At 41.8% G+C, this 19,132-nt stretch overlaps 1 protein-coding gene across 1 annotated transcript in view; it reads right to left on the reverse strand.

Annotated features, from left to right (window-relative positions):
- The window catches only part of si:dkeyp-120h9.1 (Y+L amino acid transporter 2-like), a 140,494-nt gene that overhangs the window by 24,204 nt on the left and 97,158 nt on the right, over nt 1-19,132 (reverse strand). The window contains exons 7-9 of the mRNA XM_043719096.1: nt 18,115-18,218; nt 9,520-9,616; nt 2,176-2,325 (exon numbers count right to left, since the gene is read on the reverse strand). Of these exons, the coding sequence (XP_043575031.1) occupies nt 2,176-2,325; nt 9,520-9,616; nt 18,115-18,218 (351 nt within the window). The remainder of the gene's footprint in view (nt 1-2,175; nt 2,326-9,519; nt 9,617-18,114; nt 18,219-19,132) is intronic.

The raw sequence follows: 19,132 nt of genomic DNA on the forward strand, positions 1-19,132 counted from the left end.
GAATGCGAGGAGGCGGGGAATGGAGTCAGACCAACACCCAATCAGAAGATAATTCTACCTCAGTGTTTATATGACATTTTTTATTGTATAAAAGACTGGGGCAGGGATAAAACGAGGTCTTACTTTTTGAACTGATACACTTTGTGTATCAGGGACAAAGAGGTTTAGACCCAGAGCTCTGAATGCTTTGTTCACTTACTGTGTAAAATAAATTAAGAGTGTGAGACCGAATATCTTCTCCTATTGCTTCATTTAAAAGAACACGCAGGACTTGGCTCACACATAGAAGAAAGTAAATTTAAATTGGTAGATTGAGCCAAAGTCCAACACCTGTCACTACTATATATTGAATTCCAAGTGGCATTCAATAAGGAACCATACAAAACCAGTACCACAAAAGGTATGAGCTCATGATTTTGATGTGCTATATTAACAATGGATTGGCCAATAGGAAATGGAGATTCAAGATAAATGGACAAACAGGGAGAAGTGTTGGTGCCTTTACAAACTACATTAATGACCCAATGAAGGACCTAACTGTATTACAATCAAGATTTCTGATAATACCAGAAATAGTCAGGAGAACAAGTCCTGACTATTGAGGATACAAAGAGTCTGAAAATGATTGGAGATAGGTTAAGTGAGTAGGGAAAGATTGGTAGATATGGTCTGATGTGGAAAAATGTGAAGTTGTCCACATTGGCAGGAATTGAAAATATTATTTAAATGAAAAAAGACTGCGCTATAATACTACAGTACCGAGGGACCTAGGTGTACTTGTTCATGAGTCTCAAAAAATTAGCAGGCAGGTATTGCAAGTAAAATGTTGATCTTTATTACAAAAGGAATGGAGTATACAGATGTGGAAGTCTTGCTACAGTTACGGCATTAGTGAGACCACCCCTAATGTACTATATTTAGTATGCATTTCCTTACTAAAGGAGGGGTATAGTTGCATGAGAAACAGATCTGAGAAGGTTCATTAAACTGATTCCAGGGATGATGAATTAAATTATGAGTCAAGTTCAAGCAGGTGGAGTCGATACACATTGTCTAAAAGAAGAAAGTGATGTGATCTTATTGAAAAGTACCGAGGTTTTGCAGGGGATTAAAAATACAGCTGCTGAGAGGATGCTCCATGCCACTCTGCCACATGGCACAATCTAGAGGGCACAGTTAAGTTATTTTCTATTTAAATAAAGATGTGGAGGAATTTCTTCTAGGAGGGTCTTTAGACTTTGGAATTTTCCTTCCCAGAGAACAGTGCAGGCTGGCGACTGAACTGAGGCAGATCTTTCATTGACAAGAGGATCAATGGTTATCGGGGCTGGCAACAAAGTGAATTTAAGGCCATAATCTCTGTCTACTGAATGACAGAGAAGGTTCAAGATGGTGAATGACCTGCTCCTATTTATTATGATCTTATTCAGTTTGAGGCATTAACCAAATCATCCAGTAAGTGTGGGCCCAGCTACCTCTCCTTGATACTTAAGTCACATTGCCATCACCAACATCTCAAGGCCTATATTGACGAGAAATATAAATACGGCAGTGCTTACAGCTGTTGGGAGGCTGGATATTCTCTGGCTAGTAACTCAAAGCCTCACCATTCACTACACAATATATAAATGATGGAACAATATGTGTTGAATGTGACAAATAAGTGATAAAAAGATTTTCTCCAGACCAGTATAACGCAATAATGTTACGTGCTTGGTAACAGACCTTCACTTGACCAGATACCTCTTCCTGCAGTTACAACATAATATTTATGATATTGATAATCAGATCTTCTATTAGACGGTTACATTGTAATGCTATAATATTTGGTTGCAGACCATTCTCTGCTCAATTCTAGTACAACATTGATTGTACATAGGAATAAATCTGTCTGGACAGTTACAATGTAACATCAATAGCACCTGGGTGCAGCCTGTGTCACTCTATTGCATGGAGCTTTTAACACTGATGGAAAAATGTCAGGGATTTAAACAGCTTTTAAAAAATGATGACAACAAGTCAATGACTTGACCATGTTACTCTCCCAACAATATAGTCAGACCTGCTGAGCAGGTCCAGTACTTTGTTTTTATTTCAGATTTCCACATCCAGAGCTTTTTGCTTTTATGAGTTTTTTTTTTAAATCAGCAGGTGTCATTTTAGCAATGTTCTTACCTTTACAGGTCTTGGTAGATCTGGAAACTTCCACCTCAGATAAATCTGACTTGCAACTGATAGGCCAATAAAGAGCCAATAGTTAAAACTGAAGTAATTAATAAGGTTGTAAATATCTTCTACGCAGAGAAAGATCAAAGCCATTCCTCCCTAAATAATAAAACAGAAACCAAGGCAGTCAATATAAAAACAAAGCACAAACAGCGAGTGAAAACCATTTCAATTAATTTTGATGGTTTACAATTTTAAACACATTTTGATGTTTGTACAGTGTACGACACAATAAAGAACATGGACAAAATAGAGGGAACTCAGTCTGATATTTGTCAGATTTGTGTACTGATGTTTGTTTGTGGCCTTATTAGCATATAACTTGCTCTATGAAGATGTGCAATAATTGCAGATTCATTTGGAAGTTAAACGAGTGAGTAACCAGAAGTGTGTTAAGGGGGAGGGGAGTATGTTAATTATACAAAGAATTTTCAAGAATGCTCAAAAGTTTTTTCAGCTATCCTCCAAACTGCAGAGAGTGAAATCCATAGCACCAGAGTGTGCACTTGCAATCAATCAGTCTCCTGCTGTAGTTCCAGTCTCATCAAAGGTGTCAGAATAAATGCTGAGGAGAGGCCAGAGTCCACCCAGTGAGGAGGACTACTCTGCCTACAGTCCATCGCTGGTTAGACAGTGGCACAGACAAAAATCTGGAGCACATTCTAATGCTCAGTTGAAGCGAAGTGTTGGGGGAAAATATGAAAACAAAATACAAAAGTATGGGTGGAGTGAGTCTGTCCACTAATCTTTCTGTTATCAAGCTTACAGATTCAAGCCAAACATCAGCATGAAACTTGAACTTGCTGTTAGACTAATGTTTGCATGACGTTGGACAATCATCGATGAAGTAAAGGAAAGCCCCTGTTACTGATATCATGAGTGGACCCGTCTTATTGATATCTCAGTAGGAACAGCAGTTGCTTTCACAGCAGATTTATAACAGGGATTTCTTTTTCCCTGTGTCTTTCAACCTGTGTCCTTTTCCCAGACAAGAGAGTGGGAATCCCAGAATTGGTTTCTGAATTTTTAAATTCCTTCTGAGTCTGACCAATTCCATGGAAATCTAGGCTCAAAGCCTTTACTGTGAAAACTCCACTGCATTAAATCGCTCGAGGGCAGCTGGATAGCTTCTTCCAGTTTCAAGCCTGTATCCCTCTGAACTAGATAGCGAAGACAAAAGCTTTGATTTTCGCAACCTGTTTTGTTATGGTTATTCTATCTATTGAGTAATACATTTTTTAAAAATGTTTTTAATTGAAAAGATTTATTTTTTATAAAATTACAAAATTATAACAATAAACCAATAACCACACTATTCCATACATAAAAAGATAAACAAAACAAAACTATACTCATGTACAAGATAAACAAATCAGTCAAAGTAATAAATAAATAAATAATTTAACGCCGCTCAGTGCTAGGAAATAATAGCTCCCAACCTTAGAGAGCACTAAATATTCCACCCGCATCTATTCGAAACTCTGTTGGGGCACCAAGTTTGCATAAACAAAGCATTATGGCTATATAAAGGCCCTCATTCAAATGGCAGAGAAATCTGCTTCTTGGTAACCCATAAAGGGATGCCATGTCTTAAAAAAATGTTCAGTTTTTTGGTGCACCATATCTGTGAGAACGTCCAGAGGATTATGTTCCATGACTAGCTTGCGCCAACCCGACAGACCCGGGGGGGGGGGGGGGGGTTTCAGACATCCAGCACGTCAAAATGTTTTTTTTGCTCAAAAAAATAAGAATATTAAAAAGTTTTCTCCCATGTCTATGTAAAGAAGATAAACTGGGCAGGCCGAGGAGAAGAGAGACTGGGTCCATCTTAACTTCCGTCCCCAAGACCCTCTCTGTTACTCCTGCCACAGCTTTCCAGTACATATGAAGCCTGTGGCAGAACCACAGACAATCAGTGAGAGGACTACACTGAAGATACTCCCACCTTAAATTTCGAGAGAGGATCTGGTGCCAGATGGACACTATGTAGAATCTTCAATTGCATGTTATGGGTCCTATTACAAATTGAAATCTTTTTTGCATTCTCACAAATATCCTCCCATGCCTCAGAAGAGATCTCAACTCCTAACACTCTCTCCCAAACCTCACATAGTTGGTCAATATCATCGAAGGGAACACCCCACAACAGGTGAGTGTGTGCTCTTGGCATGAAGCACTCTCTTCTCTATCAGATCTGTAGAAAATTGGTCAAAAGCATAGTTTCTTTTTGGATAAAATCTCTGATCTGGAAGAAACGAAAAAGGCCTCTGCTAGATAGTCCATACTTATGGATTATTTGGTTAAAGGATGTCATTATTTACCCCTCAAATAAATCACCCAAACACGAAACTCCCCTAGCTGCCCAGAGTTTAAACTCAGGGCGCATTGTCCCTGGCAGGAAACCTGGCATACCAGCTATAGGGTAAGAAAAGATGTTTTAGACATATTACCTTCACACTGCTGAATTGCCCTCCATGCTTTGATAGCATTAATAATTATTGGATTATGGCAAGAATAAGAAACAAAGAAAATTTACAGCCCAGGAACAGGCCCTCCAGCCCTCCAAGCCTGAGCTGATCCAAATGTACTGTCTGAACCTGTTACCCATTTCCTAAGCAAGTTCTGCATTTTGTCCTCATTTTGTCTAGAAATAACAAGCTAATATGAGGAGACTATGCTTGGGAGGCCTCAATATCCAACCATATTGACGCCGGGTCCTCACAGACCCAGTCACTTACAAAAGATAAAAGGGAGCTTAATTGATATCTTTTAATGTGCGGGCGGTCCACTCCCCCCCAACTCATGGGGCAATTGCAAGTTTGGGAGCTTAATCAGGGGTCACCTACGGTGCCAGATAAAAGAGCTAAACCAACCATTAAGTCTCTAAAAAGCTTGCCTGGGAAAAATCAAAGGGAGTATCTGCATAAGGTATAACGGATGAGGAAGGGCATTCATTTTAATAAGAGCTACTCGACCTAACCAAGATATTGGAAGGGCCTCCCATCTTTGGGGATCTTGTTTAATCTTGTCTAACAAGTGGACAAAATTAGCCTTAAATAGCTGATCGAAGATAGGAGTAATAAAAAGGCAGAGATACAGAAAACCTCTCTGTGACCACTTCAAGGGAAACCATGACTCACCCTCAACGTCAGATATTCCCGGAAAAACCCCCATAGACATAGCCTCCGATTTTGAAAAATTGATCTTGTAACCCAAGAAAGAGCCAAATGAATTTATACACTATATCAAGCGAGGCTCAGTAACTGCGGGGTTTGAAAGAAAACTAAGAAAGTCATCCGCATATAATGTGATCTAATATGCCTTTGATCCCACTTCTGTTTGGATCCCTACGAATAGCCTCTACCAGTAGCTCAATCACCAACGTAAAAAATAGAGGTGAAAGGGGACGACTTTGCTGACTGCCCCAACAAATATTAAAATTGCTAGATCTTACACCATTGGTGAGAACCGCTGCTGCAGGATCACTATAAAAGGACCCTCACCCACCTAATAAAGACTTCACAGGGACCAAACCATTCCAAAGTATAGAAAAGGTATGGCCACTCCACCCAATCAAATACTTTCTTTGCATCTAAACAAATCACTAATCCTTGAACCGATTGCTGCTGAATCACATTGAGTAACCTCCTCATATTGTTGGAGGATCTGCGGTCCTTTACAAAACCCATCTGGTCCTCCAAGTTTGTGAGAAGATTTGTAGCTCGGGTGCTCGTTGTTGTGGTTCTGTTCACCGAGCTGGGAATTTGTGTTGCAGACGTTTCATCCCCTGTCTAGGTGACATCCTCAGTGCTTGGGAGCCTCCTGTGAAGCGCTTCTGTGATCTTTCCTCCGGCATAAGCACATCGACCTGGACCCAATATACCGGCCACTGCAGCGGACAGCTGGAACTGACAACCGGAAGCGGCAGATTCAAACCACTATAAATGCCGGAGGAAAGATCACAGAAGCGTTTCACATGAGGCTCCCAAGCACTGAGGATGTCACCTAACGTCTGCAACACAAATTCCCAGCTCGGCGAACAGAACCACACCATCTGGTCCTCTTTGACAATGGAAGGCTACACCGTTTGCAGTCTTAATGCAAGAGTCTTGGACAGAATTTTTAAAATCAGAATTGAAAAGCAATCTGGGTCTAGAAGAAGCACAGTCCTCCTATGTCTTCCCTTTCTGAAGGCTTAGAGAGATATTAGCCTCTCTCAAGGATGGCAGGAGGCAATCATGACTGGATGAGTAGTTGCACATGTCCAACATTTGCCCTGACAATATATTTATAAATTCTTTCGTAAAGTTCACTAGGAAGACCATCAGGGCTGGGCGCCTTTCCACTCTGAAGCTGCTTCACTGCCTCCTGTCCCTCTTGCACTATTAAAGGGGCATTAAGGAGAGACGCCTGTTCGGAGGTCACGCCTGGAAAATTTAGGTTCTTAAAAAAGGACTCCATCTTATCCCATCTATGCTCACAGCGTTCTAACTGGTAATAGTTTGGAGTAAAACCTCCAAAATGCAGCACTGATCTTCTTAGAATCACAAGTGAGAATCCCAGTCCCTTCCCTAACTGAAGCAATAGATTGGGGGGGGGGCAATCCTTTTCCTAGCCAGATATGCCAAATATTTGCCCGGCCTATCACCATGCTCAAAGATCCTTTGCTTTGCAAAGGCAAGTTCCTTCCTCGCTGTCTTTGAGAGCGTGGAGTTTAAGGCAGACTGAAGAGCTGTGCCCTGCTGCAACTTAATCATGTCAAAACACGCCGACTCGGCTGCCTTCAGTTGTCCCTTGAGCAGGCGCTGCTGCTCTCCCTTCTGTTGCTTCTGACTGGCAGAGTAAGAAATAATTATCCCCCTAGCATAAGTCTTTGCAGTCTCCCAGAGAATAGATGGGTTTCTAGCCGTATCCAAATTGATGGCCAAGAATGCTTTAAATTCATTAGAGAAGTACTTAATGAACTTGCTGTCCCTGGGAAGAAAGGGATTCACTTGCCAGTACCATGAACCTGTTACATTACCTTTAATCTCAACCACTAAATACTGATGCGTGATTGGAGATGGCAATATTCCCAACTGCGCAGAATATCACCGAATCCAAAAAAGTCACGGGGGTTAGAAAAAGATCAATCCTTGCATGGCACTTATGCAGATTAGAAAAAAATGTAAAGTCCCTAACCATAGGGTGGAGACATCACCAAATGTCCACCAGCCCCAGTTTCACACATAAATCAACTCGCTGCTTAGATTGTGGTGATGGTTTTGGGGGGCCTTTGGGCATTCTATCCACCTTCGGGTCCATAAGGCAGTTAACACCCACCGCTATAACGATATGCCCTGATACAAGGGCCATCAATTTGGAAAATGCATCAATCAACAATTTAAGGTGGTGTGCCGAGGGATAATAAACATTCAAATACCATACTCTTCACTGTATATTGAGGCTTTAAAAATTACAAACCACCCTACTCATCTTTAATACGACCTAACTTAAATGGGGGATTCTTCTGGACAAATATGGCCTATCCCCTGCTCTTAGTATTGAAGGATGAGAGAAACACCCAATCATACCCACCCTGCTGTAACTTCAGATGTTCCTTATCAAAGCGAGTCTCCTGCAATAAGGCTCAACAGCACTTTTTCCCTCTTGACCGGCGAATGACTCCCCTTAAATGTTCTAGGTGCACTATTTAAGAACACAGTTAGCCATGACCCTCCACAACAACCTTTCAACTCCCAAGAAGAAGAATTTGACTTACAAAATTTGGAGCATGACTAAAAACAGACTCATGGAGTCTAAAAACTATATGCATTATAACTACTATACCTAACAGAACTTTCAAAAACTACATCTCCAAAAAAAAACCAAAAAACTAAACCAAGTACAAAACACAAAAGGCATTTGATGAGGGACTCGCCCCCCCCCTGCCCACAGAGGGCACTTTCACCTCCCACACACATCTCCATTCCTCCTTCCAGCCTGAGCTGTACCCCAAACCCAAGCAAAGGAGAGAAAAAAAAGAGGTAATATCAACAAATAAAAAAAAAGTGAGCACACTGCCCATTGCCAACTATACATTAACACCAATTAACACTGGGGGGAAAAAAAATCCAATAATACTTTAAGGAAAAGATAGGAATACAGAAAGCAAAGGAAAAAAACATTATTGTCCATATTCTTCAGTCTATTTTAAAGTGTCCAAAAAGTTTTTCACTTTTTCTGAGAAATCAAATGATCATACAGACCCCTCATGAGTAAAACAAAGCACCACTGGGTACCTTACAGAATACTGAATACCAAGGTCCCTCTGTTTTCTCTTAACCTCATCAAATGCTTTCTTTTTATGGATTACGGCCACAGAAAAGTATTGGAAGAATATTATTCTGGATCTCTTGCATATCAAGCCCTGTGGATCCTTCCCCAGCATTCTGGAAGCTCCTATAACCCTCTACTTGTCCCTATAGCACTGGAATTGCACCAACACCGGGTGGGGGCACTGGTCTGGGCCAGACCTGCTCACCGCAACCCGTTGCCCTCTATTGACCTTCACCCGGTCCGCCCAACCAAGGCACCCCAACCAAGAAATCACGGCAGCCAGTCTTCAAAAAAGCTCACTGGCTGCTCGCCTTCCACTCCCTCCGGCAGGCCAACAACCCGGATATTCTTTCTCCCACCTCCATTTTTGAGGTTGTCAACCTGTCTGGTTAAGGCCCAGACCTGTTTCAAGGGCCTGGATCCGCTCCGTCGAGGACTTGAACACGGTCTCTGACATTGCAGTTCACTGCTCGACTTCTTCCATCCACTTTCCGAGCCCTTCTAGCTCCTTCTCGTGCTTGTGCTGAATGGCCGAAAGCGGCTCCAGCCAAGTATGACTCTCCTCAATCATCTCCCAGAGCTTCACAAATTCTACAGCCAAGGGCTGCTGGGTCGGTGATTCCATCACAGTTGCCGTGGGCAAGGCCAATGCCATCGGCGAATGTCATGTGCGTTGGGACTTAGTCAAACTTTCCCCTTTAGTCATCCTTGTTTGCCAAAACAAGATTTAAACAGTTCCACAACTGTTTAACAACAAATTTTCTGCAAGAAAACTTAAGTGGGGAGGAGGCAAAAACACCACTATGCCTGGGTTGGGTTGCAGAGCTCAGCATGGCAGGCCTTTCAGTTTGCTGCCATCTTAGGTCCCAGAGAGTACCACATTTAACATATAAACATCTTCAAATAAGTTTCAGCAAACATTTTTTTTAATATTATTAAAACACAGTAATAAAAATAATTCCTAATTTTACTTACATTAAAACACAGGGCTGGAATCGGGGTGTACTTTAGAACATGGATCATACACAGAACACTGGGTAGATGACCTTCACGTGAAGCGACAAAGTAAAGCCTGTAGTATGACAAGTTAGACATAAAGGAGTGTGAACATGCTATCAACACAAGCAGCATCACAACTTAATGACCTACTTAATATACAGCGCAATGAAACCACAGACAGAGAAGTGCAGCTTAGCAAGTGAGCAGTATTTTGAATACAGGATAGATTGCTAGTCTGGACTAGAAATGTCCCAAACTGGTTCTCAAACAGTGTATTTTGAAAGGAAATACAGAAAAATCAATATTTCACACCTGTTACTGTTAAAGATCAAAAAATGAAAGAACATGCATGTGTACAGTACATTTCACAACCTCCAAATATTCCAGAGCACTTTTCAGCTTGGTGAGTACAAAGTTTTTTTGAAGTGGAGTAGGAACAACAGTAGAATAGTACAACAGATTGCTAAACAAAAATGGAAAACACTGCAAATACACAAGGATATCAAAATCAAAAATGGATCAGATATTTTCTGCTATTCACACTGACTATTAACACCAATTCTGCATCCATATCACTCCTCGACTAATATTTGCCTCACATCAGGATACCCTCACATTGATTCCACTTGCTCCACCCCTACCTTCTTCAACAGCACAAAACAATTATTTTCAAACCCTGTTCAATTACAATGGTAATTCACATTGAATTCAAATTTGTGAAATTCTTTACACAGATGGATATAGGGGTGGACTTGTTAAGTATATTCAAGACTCTCATTCTTGTAAAGTCAAATGAGTATAATGCAACCTACTCCAGCTTTCCTCATGAGAAAATTCCTCCAGAGCCAAAATCAGAGTTGTGAATGCATGGAATGCGTTGCCAGCGGTGGTGGTGGAGGCAGAGTCATTGGGGACATTTAAGTGACTGTTGGACATGCAAGTGGATAGCAATGAGTTGAGGGGTGCGTTGGTTATGTTATTATATTTACATTAAGATTAAACCTCAGCACAACATCGTGGGCCAAAGGGCCTGTTCTGTGCTATACTTTTCTATGTTCTAACCTAGTGAACCTCCTCTGGACTGCCTCTAATGCCGGTATATCTTTCCCAAGATAAGGATGGCCAAAAACTGTTCACTGTACTCCAGATGTGATCTGACTAGTACTTTATACATTTTTAACAAGACCGCCCCACGTTTACACCATATTCATTTTGAAATGAAGGCCAACAATCCACTTGCCTTCTGTATTACCCGCTGAACTTGGAGGTTAACTTTTTGTGATTCATGCATGTGGACTCTCAAATCCCTCTATGTTACGGTTTTCTGCCGTCTTTCTCAACTTAAATAATATTCAGCTCCTCTATTCTTTCGGCCAAGTTGCACTGCCTCATATTTTCTCAAAGATATTCCGTCTGCTCAGTTTTGTCCCCTCAATCTGTTGATAATTTTGGGAGGCTATTAGTGTGAAGACTGATGCAACTCCTCTGTCATTTCCTGGTGATCCATTATCTTTTCCCCAGCCTCATTCTTGGAGAAACATATGCTTATTCCGGTCTCTTTCTTCCTTTCCTAGATACTTAAAGAAGGTCTCACCATCTGATGTTTTTGTATTATTTGAAAGATTATCCTCAATATTTATTTTCTCCCTTTTTTGGTCCTCTTTGGTTGGCTTTTAGAAAGTTCCTAATCCTGTGGTTAATCGCTAATCTGTGCTATATTGTATGTTTATTGTTTCAATTTGATATTAACCTTAACTTTCTTGTACTTAGTTTCAATTTCATCAACACATTTGAGTGTTGCGTATAACAAATGTTTTAAGAAACATAGTAGAAAGATAAATAATTCAAAAATATAAATACATTTCCTTAATAAAATATTCTAATAATGTATACATATTTAGTAACCAAGCAAGACAAGGGAGTGTTTCTTTAGTGTCAAGTTCCTGTTCTTTTGCATCAATAGGCACATAACTTATTTGAGCAAACTGACAGCAACTAGAGAACAATCATAAGACTATAAACACCATAAGATATAGGATCATCATTAGGGCATTCGGACCATCGAGTCTGCTGCACCATTCAATCATGGCTGATATGTTTCTCAACTCCATTCTCCTGCCTATTCCCCATAACCTTTGATCCCTTTACTAATCAAGAACCTAACTATCTTTACCTTAAACACACTCAATGATTTGGCCTCCACAGTCTTCTGTGACAGTGAGTTCTACAGATTCACCACTCTCTGGCTGAAGAAATTAGTCCTCATCTCATTTCTAAAGGGTTGTCTCCTCACCATCAGTCAGTGCCCTCGGGTCCTAGTCTCTCCTACTAGTGGAAACATCTTCTCCACCTCCAATCTATCCAGGCCTCTCAGTATTCTGTAAGTTTCAATGACATCAACCCCCACCCCCAAAATCCTTCAAAATTCCATCAGTATGGAGCCAGTGTTCTCGCCTGCTCCATGAATGCCCATCAATTCTGGAAAGCCTCATCTGGATCTGCTCCAACACTGGTTCATCCTTCCTCAGATATGGGGCCCAAAACTGCTCACAATATTCCAAAATGTTTTGACCAGAGCCTGATATAGTCTCAGCAGTACTTCTTTGCTCTTGTATTCTAGCCCTCATGAAATGAATACTAACACTGCATCGGTCTTCCCAACTGCCAACTGAACCTGCATGTTAACCTTAGCAAAATCCTGAACTTGGGCTCCCGAGTCCCTTTGTGCTTCAGATATCGGAGACCTATCCCATTAGAAAATAGTCCACACCTCTATTCTTCCTACTAAAGTGCATAATCTCACACTTTCCTACATTGAATACCATCTGCCACTTCTTTGCTCACTCCCCTAATCTGACCAAATCCTTCTGCAAGCTCCCAGCTTCCCCAATACTACCTGTCCCTCCACTTATTGATGTGACATCTGCAAATGCAGCAACAATGGGCCAAGGACTGGCAAATGGAGTTTCATTTAGATAAAGCTGTGGTGCTGCATTTTGGAAAGGCAAATCAGGGCAGGACTTATACACTTAATGATAAGGTCCTGGGGACTGTTGCTGAACAAAGACACCTTGGAGCGCAACTTCATAGTTCCTTGAAAGTGGAGGTCACAGGTAGTTGGATAGTAAAGAAGCCGTTTGGTATAGTTGCCTTTATTGCTCAGTGTATTGAGTACAGGGGTTGGGAGGTAACATTGTGGCTGAACAGGACATTGGTTAGGCCACTATTGGAATACTGCAAGCATTTTTGATCTCCCTGCTATTGGAAGGATATTGTGAAACTTGAAAGGGTTCAGAACCTTGGAGCGCAACTTCATAGTTCCTTGAAAGTGGAGGTCACAGGTAGTTGGATAGTAAAGAAGCCGTTTGGTATAGTTGCCTTTATTGCTCAGTGCATTGAGTACAGGGGTTGGGAGGTAACGTTGTGGCTGAACAGGACATTGGTTAGGCCACTATTGGAATACTGCAAGCATTTCTGCTATTGGAAGGATATTGTGAAACTTGAAAGGATTCAGAAAAGATTTACAAGGATGTTGCCAGGCTTGGAGGGTTTGAGCTACAGGGAGAGACTGAACAGGCTGGGGCTGTTTTCACTGGAGCGTCGGAGGCTGAGATCTTAGAGATTTATAAAATCACAAGGTGCATGGATAGGATAAATAGACAAGGTCTTTTCCCTGGGATGGTGGAGTCCAAAACTAGAGGGAATAGGCTTAGGGTGAGAGGGGAAAGATATAAAAGGGACCTAAGGGGCAACATGTTTACACAGAGGGTGGGGTGTCAATGGAATGAGCTGCCAGAGGAAGTGATGGAGGCTAGTACAATTACAACATTTAAAAGGCAACTGGATAGGCAAATGAATAGGAAGGCTTCACACTGATATGGGCCAAGTGCTAACTAATGGAACTAGATTTATTTAGGATATCTGGTCAGCATGGACGAGTTGGACCGAAGGGTCTGTTTCCAAGCTGTACATCTCTACGACTCTAAAGTCAAAACTGCAAAATTGGCTTCATCATAGAAGACAGGGAGAAGCTGTGGAGGGACATTTTTCTGACTGGACGCCTGTGACCAGTACTGTCCTACATGGATTAATGCCGGGACCATTGTTGTTTGTAATATATATGAATAATTTGGTTGAAAATACCCGCAGTCTGATTACTAAGTTTGTAGTTGACATGAAAATTGGTGGATTTGTGGATAGTGAAGAAGGGTATTAAAAGGATACAGCATGTATACATCATTTGGAAAGTTGGGTGGAGAATAGCACATGGAGTTTAATCTGAACAAATATGAGGTGATGCATTTTGGGAGACCAAATGCAAAAGCAAAGTATTTGGCAAATGGTAGGACCCTTAGGAGTGCTGAGGCACAGAGGGCTCTTGAATCCAAGTCCACAGCTCACTGAAAATGGCAACAAAAATGGATAAGGTATACAGGGGGGTGTCTGGCATACATGCCTTTATTAGTTGGGGAATTCAGTACAAAGGTTAGCAAGTCATGTTGCAATTGTATAAACTTTAGTCAGGCCAAATTTGTGCAGCCTTAGTCACCACAGTATAGGAAGGATATGGAGGCTGTGGAGAGGTTTACCAGGATGTTACCTGGATTGGAGTGTATTATAAGGAGAGGTTGGACAAATATGGATTGTTTTCACTAGAACACTAGAAGGTGAGGGGCAATCTGATAGAAGTATACAAAATTATGAGAGGCATGGATAGGGTGGACAGTCAGTCGTATTCCCAGGGTGGAAATATCAAACACTAGGTGGCATAAGTTAAACGTTAGTAGGGGCAAATTTAAAGGAGATGTGCAAGGCAAGGTTTTTATACAGAAGATGATAGGTTCCTGTAGTGCGCTGCTAGGGGAGGTGATAGCAGATACGATAGCAACATTTAAGAGGCATTGGGACAGATGCATGAACAAGGAGAGATTAGAGGGAAAAGGACCACATGCAGACAAATGGGATTAATCTAGAATGGCATGCTGTGCAAAAGGGCCTGTTCCTGTGCTGTACTATAATTCAGACAGCATTTCAAAGATACGTCGCAAATAAAAGGTAAAAAAAAAACTTAAATCTAGACAAACAAACACCAATGGTGTCCAAAACCTGATCAGTAAAAAGAAAATTTACAAAAAGAATTATTGTTGCTGCATCAGCATAACTCTGTGGTTCCTCAGGTGGTTGTGAAGCAGGACCATAAGACACAGAATTTGTAACAAAAGATTACAATGTATCACTGCTTCACAACCATCTGATGAAGCAGCAGCACTTCGAAAGCTGGTGCTTCCAAATAAACCTGTTGGACTCTAACGTGGTGTTTGGTGATTTTAACTTTATTTAGTTACACTATAGGTACTGCAATAACATCTCAGGGCCTTTTCTATAAATGAGCAAGATTCAAAATCTGGCAGAGACTTGGTTCTGAGATTGCTGGTACTTGACCCATTTTTATGGGTTATCTCAGAAAGGTGATGCAGGGATTTCATGAACTCTCCAGTCAAACAGTGTGACTCCTGTCCCCTCCAGTAAGGACTAAATGGACAGCATTTTCCACTCCATTGAGCAGAGTGGGCAACAGCAAGAATATTCGGAAAACATGAAAAAAAAGTTTCTCAACGTTGAGAAAAATGTTTGATTTTCCCTTTCCAGTTTAAATGGTAAGTTCACAATCTCATTAATTAGTAGTTGCCAGTTTATTGAAACTGCATTTTGCACCTCATTAGCAGTCAATCTCAGCTCATTTCAATGCAGCTCCAAAGACTCCCTCCTTTCCTGAGAAACTGGACAATGCCATTCCCAATATGGAAGAGTGGGGGTAGTGGCAGCAACTCCCTGCTTGCTTCGCCAGGCCTTCCTGTGTCTTCATGACCATTTCTCGGCATCCTCCACTCTTTATCTATTCAAGTAGGCGTTGCCCAGCCACCACGATGTCCACATTATCATGGCTACTTTGGCCCAACTCACACGTCACCTCTGCCAGGTCACTTTGTCCACAAGGACACACTCTCATATTTCATGAACGTACACATAGCACATTTTACTATGCTTTGCTTAATTTTTTTGGCACTCATTCCCTTTGCTCTCATCTGGAGGCTGCCAAATCCTGCTGGCTAACATTGATTTTATCGCAGAGAGGGAGCTAGGTAGCATGTTACATTTCAGTAGTCAAAGGTTGCTACCTTACATTGTGCTCCATCAATGTCACATCTACAGCATATGCCAGCCACTTACATAGCAAACACACTGCAAGTACTTCACGAAAATGGTCTTGTCTGAAGCTCCTGGCACACCAGTTCTTACTGGGTCCACGGGGGTCAGTGAGGGGGGTACCGCCACACTCAGTCAAAGTGTTGGAAAAATCCCAGTCAAAGCAGCGCTGGCCGCTGTTTGTCAGGCACTTGGCCCGACCCGAATCTGGGAACTGAGCCATGATCAGACCTGCAGATCAAGGACAGCTAGTCCAGGCTACCAATCACATAATGGCACTAGTCCAGGGGCTAGGCTGTTCTCAGTCAGGGCTGTCCTCATGTCAGTCTGGGGTGGGAATGGGCCATGGTCAGCCCTGGAGAATGTGGGTATTATCAATCAGCGAGCTGAGAAGGGAAGCTATGGTCAGTCCTCGGGAAAAAGAGAAGCTGAAATCTGGGTACAAGGTTCATTGGACTGGGTCACTGAGGGAATGAAGATAGTGAAAAGTGACAATTCATGATAGAAGTTTCAGATTTCAGAGCACAGGAGGGGATGTGAAGTTGTGGGAGAGGTGTCTTCACAGATTTCAATTACTCTGGCCTCAACATGTGCAGAGTGTATGACCAACACAGCCATAGCAATTTACAAAGTCAGGGCTAGATTGGTTTATTGACAGTTACATAAAGGAGATGAATGGAAACAGGGAGACACTGAAAAGCAATCCTTTATTTGTGCAGAATTAACATTAAAAAGTATAGCGATTACATGGAATCCCGACAGACCATTTGGTCCAACAAGTCCACACCAACCCACCAAAGAGTAACCCACCCAGACCCATTCCCCAACCCTATTACCCCATGTTTATCCCTAACTAATGCACCTCACACTATGGGCAATTTAGCGTGGCCAATTCACCTGACCTGCACATTTTTGGACTGTGGGAGGAAACCGGAGCACCCGGAAGAAACCCACGCAGACACAGGGAGAATGTGCAACCTCCACACAGTCAGTTGCCCAAGGCTGGAATCGAACCTGAGTCCCCTGGTGCTGTGAGGCAGCAGTGCTAACCACTGAGCCACCGTGCCGCCCTACAGCATCAACCAACCCATTGTGATGTCAGATGCATAAAGCCACGCAGAGGCAATCTTAAAATTCTCACTTGTGTTTGCCACTTCTGTGTCATTTTTTGCAGCAGATATCAGATGCAGCTGCTTAGGAGCTGCCAATCTCACACAGTGAACTGTAAGTATAAACAACATTTAAAAGGCATTTGGACAAACACATGGATAGAAAAGGATTAGAAGGATATGGGCCAAGTGCAGGGAAACGGGGTTAGCGTGGACAGGTATCTTGGTCAGCAAGCATGAGTTTGGGCTGTCTGTAGGACTCTATGACAAGGTCAAGGTCTGTGATGCTCAAGAATGGACTTCTTTGACAGCATGATAGCATTCTCTCCAAAGCGCCGGCATTTTGTTTTCCCAGCGTAGCACTAGCACTTTGGATCTGCAACATACATCTGAATAAGGGACCATAGCTCAGAGCTCCATATAAAAGCATGACATTGGCAAAGCTTCTGCAGGATTGTTAAAACAACAGCCACTTCAAAATAACTGATGAAGAGGATCAGGAGAAGGGTTACTGATGTGTTGTTCAATTCTCACAGATTAGCAGCTCACACATCTGAGGCAGAACCTATATTCCTGGGGCATTTCCTGTGGCCTTGTTGGAAACTAGACAAAAGAAAAAAGAGGGGAAAAGGAGGGGCAGGCATTTCTGGAGTTTCCCGAGAGGAATATTTTAGAGTAATATTTGCTTTCCTTCCTCCCTATGGGGGCCGACTAGCAGCACTGTTTCGCCCTGAGAAGGAGAAGCATCTGGAGTGAGGTTGAGGTCTCTTTCTCCCCTTCACCTTCACACTGATGCTGAGCCAGAAATGGAGTGAAGGTCCATGTGCATATCTGCAGGAACTGAGCATACCAGGCATGGCTTTCCATAGCAGTAGCCAGCCTGTCCATGAAGGCAACCACATGCCTGCAGGCAAGAGACACCATGGTACTGATAACATTAGTGGCACTTACCCTTGCAGAGTACAGCAGGTCATTCCATCTTCTTTTGGCCCTGCTTGGTATTGTGTTTGACTCTGGGCTGGCATTTCCTACCTTACAACACAAATTTTCTGTAAAATGTGTTTGGGACATCTCTGAGGTTGTGAAAGACATTAAATAAGTGCAAGTCTTATTTTTCTTTAAATTCATCAAACAGCCATTTTTATTTTATATAAAGCTTTTGAACAAGTGAAGATACTGACCTCATCTCTCAAGTTATGTGGTTTGCAGTCCTTTGCCCATTACCTTAACTAAACACATTGAACTTCAGAATTACCTGGAAGATGCAATGATGGACGAATTGAGGCCACCGTAACAGGATATTGCCACCGACAATGGTATGAGCCATTTTACATAACCCAGAACTTGATCAGCAAAGGTCTGGAGAAACACGGTCATCAATAATTCAGAATTTCACCTTCTGTTTGCAGAATCCAAGTGGTAAAAACAATTCACTGGCTTTTATTGAAGTTACAAGCTTAACACATCTTCTGGTGACTTTTACTCATTTAACGAGTGAGAAGTTGTTTCTTAGGTAGAGAGAAATAGAGTTACAGATTTGTCTAAAATAAAAACATCAAACAGAATAGGCTCATAAAAGAATAAAAGCAAATATTCTTATAAAATTCAGGAATGTAACAACAATGAGCCGTGTCAGATTTTATTATGTAAATCTAATCAAGCATGGAGTTTGGATAATAGTTCAAGGGTTAGCTCTCACAAATCAAGTAAAACCACTTAAACTCAACCTTCGGTGATGTAAATTCTTCATTTGGGTTATTCTCCATCAGAAATGAACAGTGTGGAAACTAAAGAATTACTGAACAATCTCAGCATCAAACCTCCTTGCCTCCCCCCCACCAATTGGTAACTGCAGTAGAGCAGACAATTGCACACCATGCTGCAGGAACAAATCATGAACAGTACTTGGATTTGTGCTGTATTAAAACCTCTTGCTTACTGAAAAGAAAATATTATACTTGTCACTTTAAATCTTGTAAAAATGATCAAGATTGTACTGTGTATTGAGTCGAAAGAGATAGGAGAGGTCTTGAATGAGTACTTTTCTTCAGTATTTACAAACGAGAGGGACCGTATTGTTGAAGAGGAGTGTGAGAAACGGACTGGTAAGCTAGAAGAGATACTTGTTAGGAAGGAAGATGTGTTGGGCATTTTGAACAACTTGAGGATAGACAAGTCCCCCGGGCCTGACGGGATATATCCTAGGATTATGTGGGAAGCAAGAGAGGAAATTGCAGAACCGTTGGCAATGATCTTTTCGTCTTCACTGGCAA

The sequence above is a fragment of the Chiloscyllium plagiosum genome, chromosome 29, assembly GCF_004010195.1.
Source record: "Chiloscyllium plagiosum isolate BGI_BamShark_2017 chromosome 29, ASM401019v2, whole genome shotgun sequence".
Classification (NCBI taxonomy): domain Eukaryota; kingdom Metazoa; phylum Chordata; class Chondrichthyes; order Orectolobiformes; family Hemiscylliidae; genus Chiloscyllium; species Chiloscyllium plagiosum.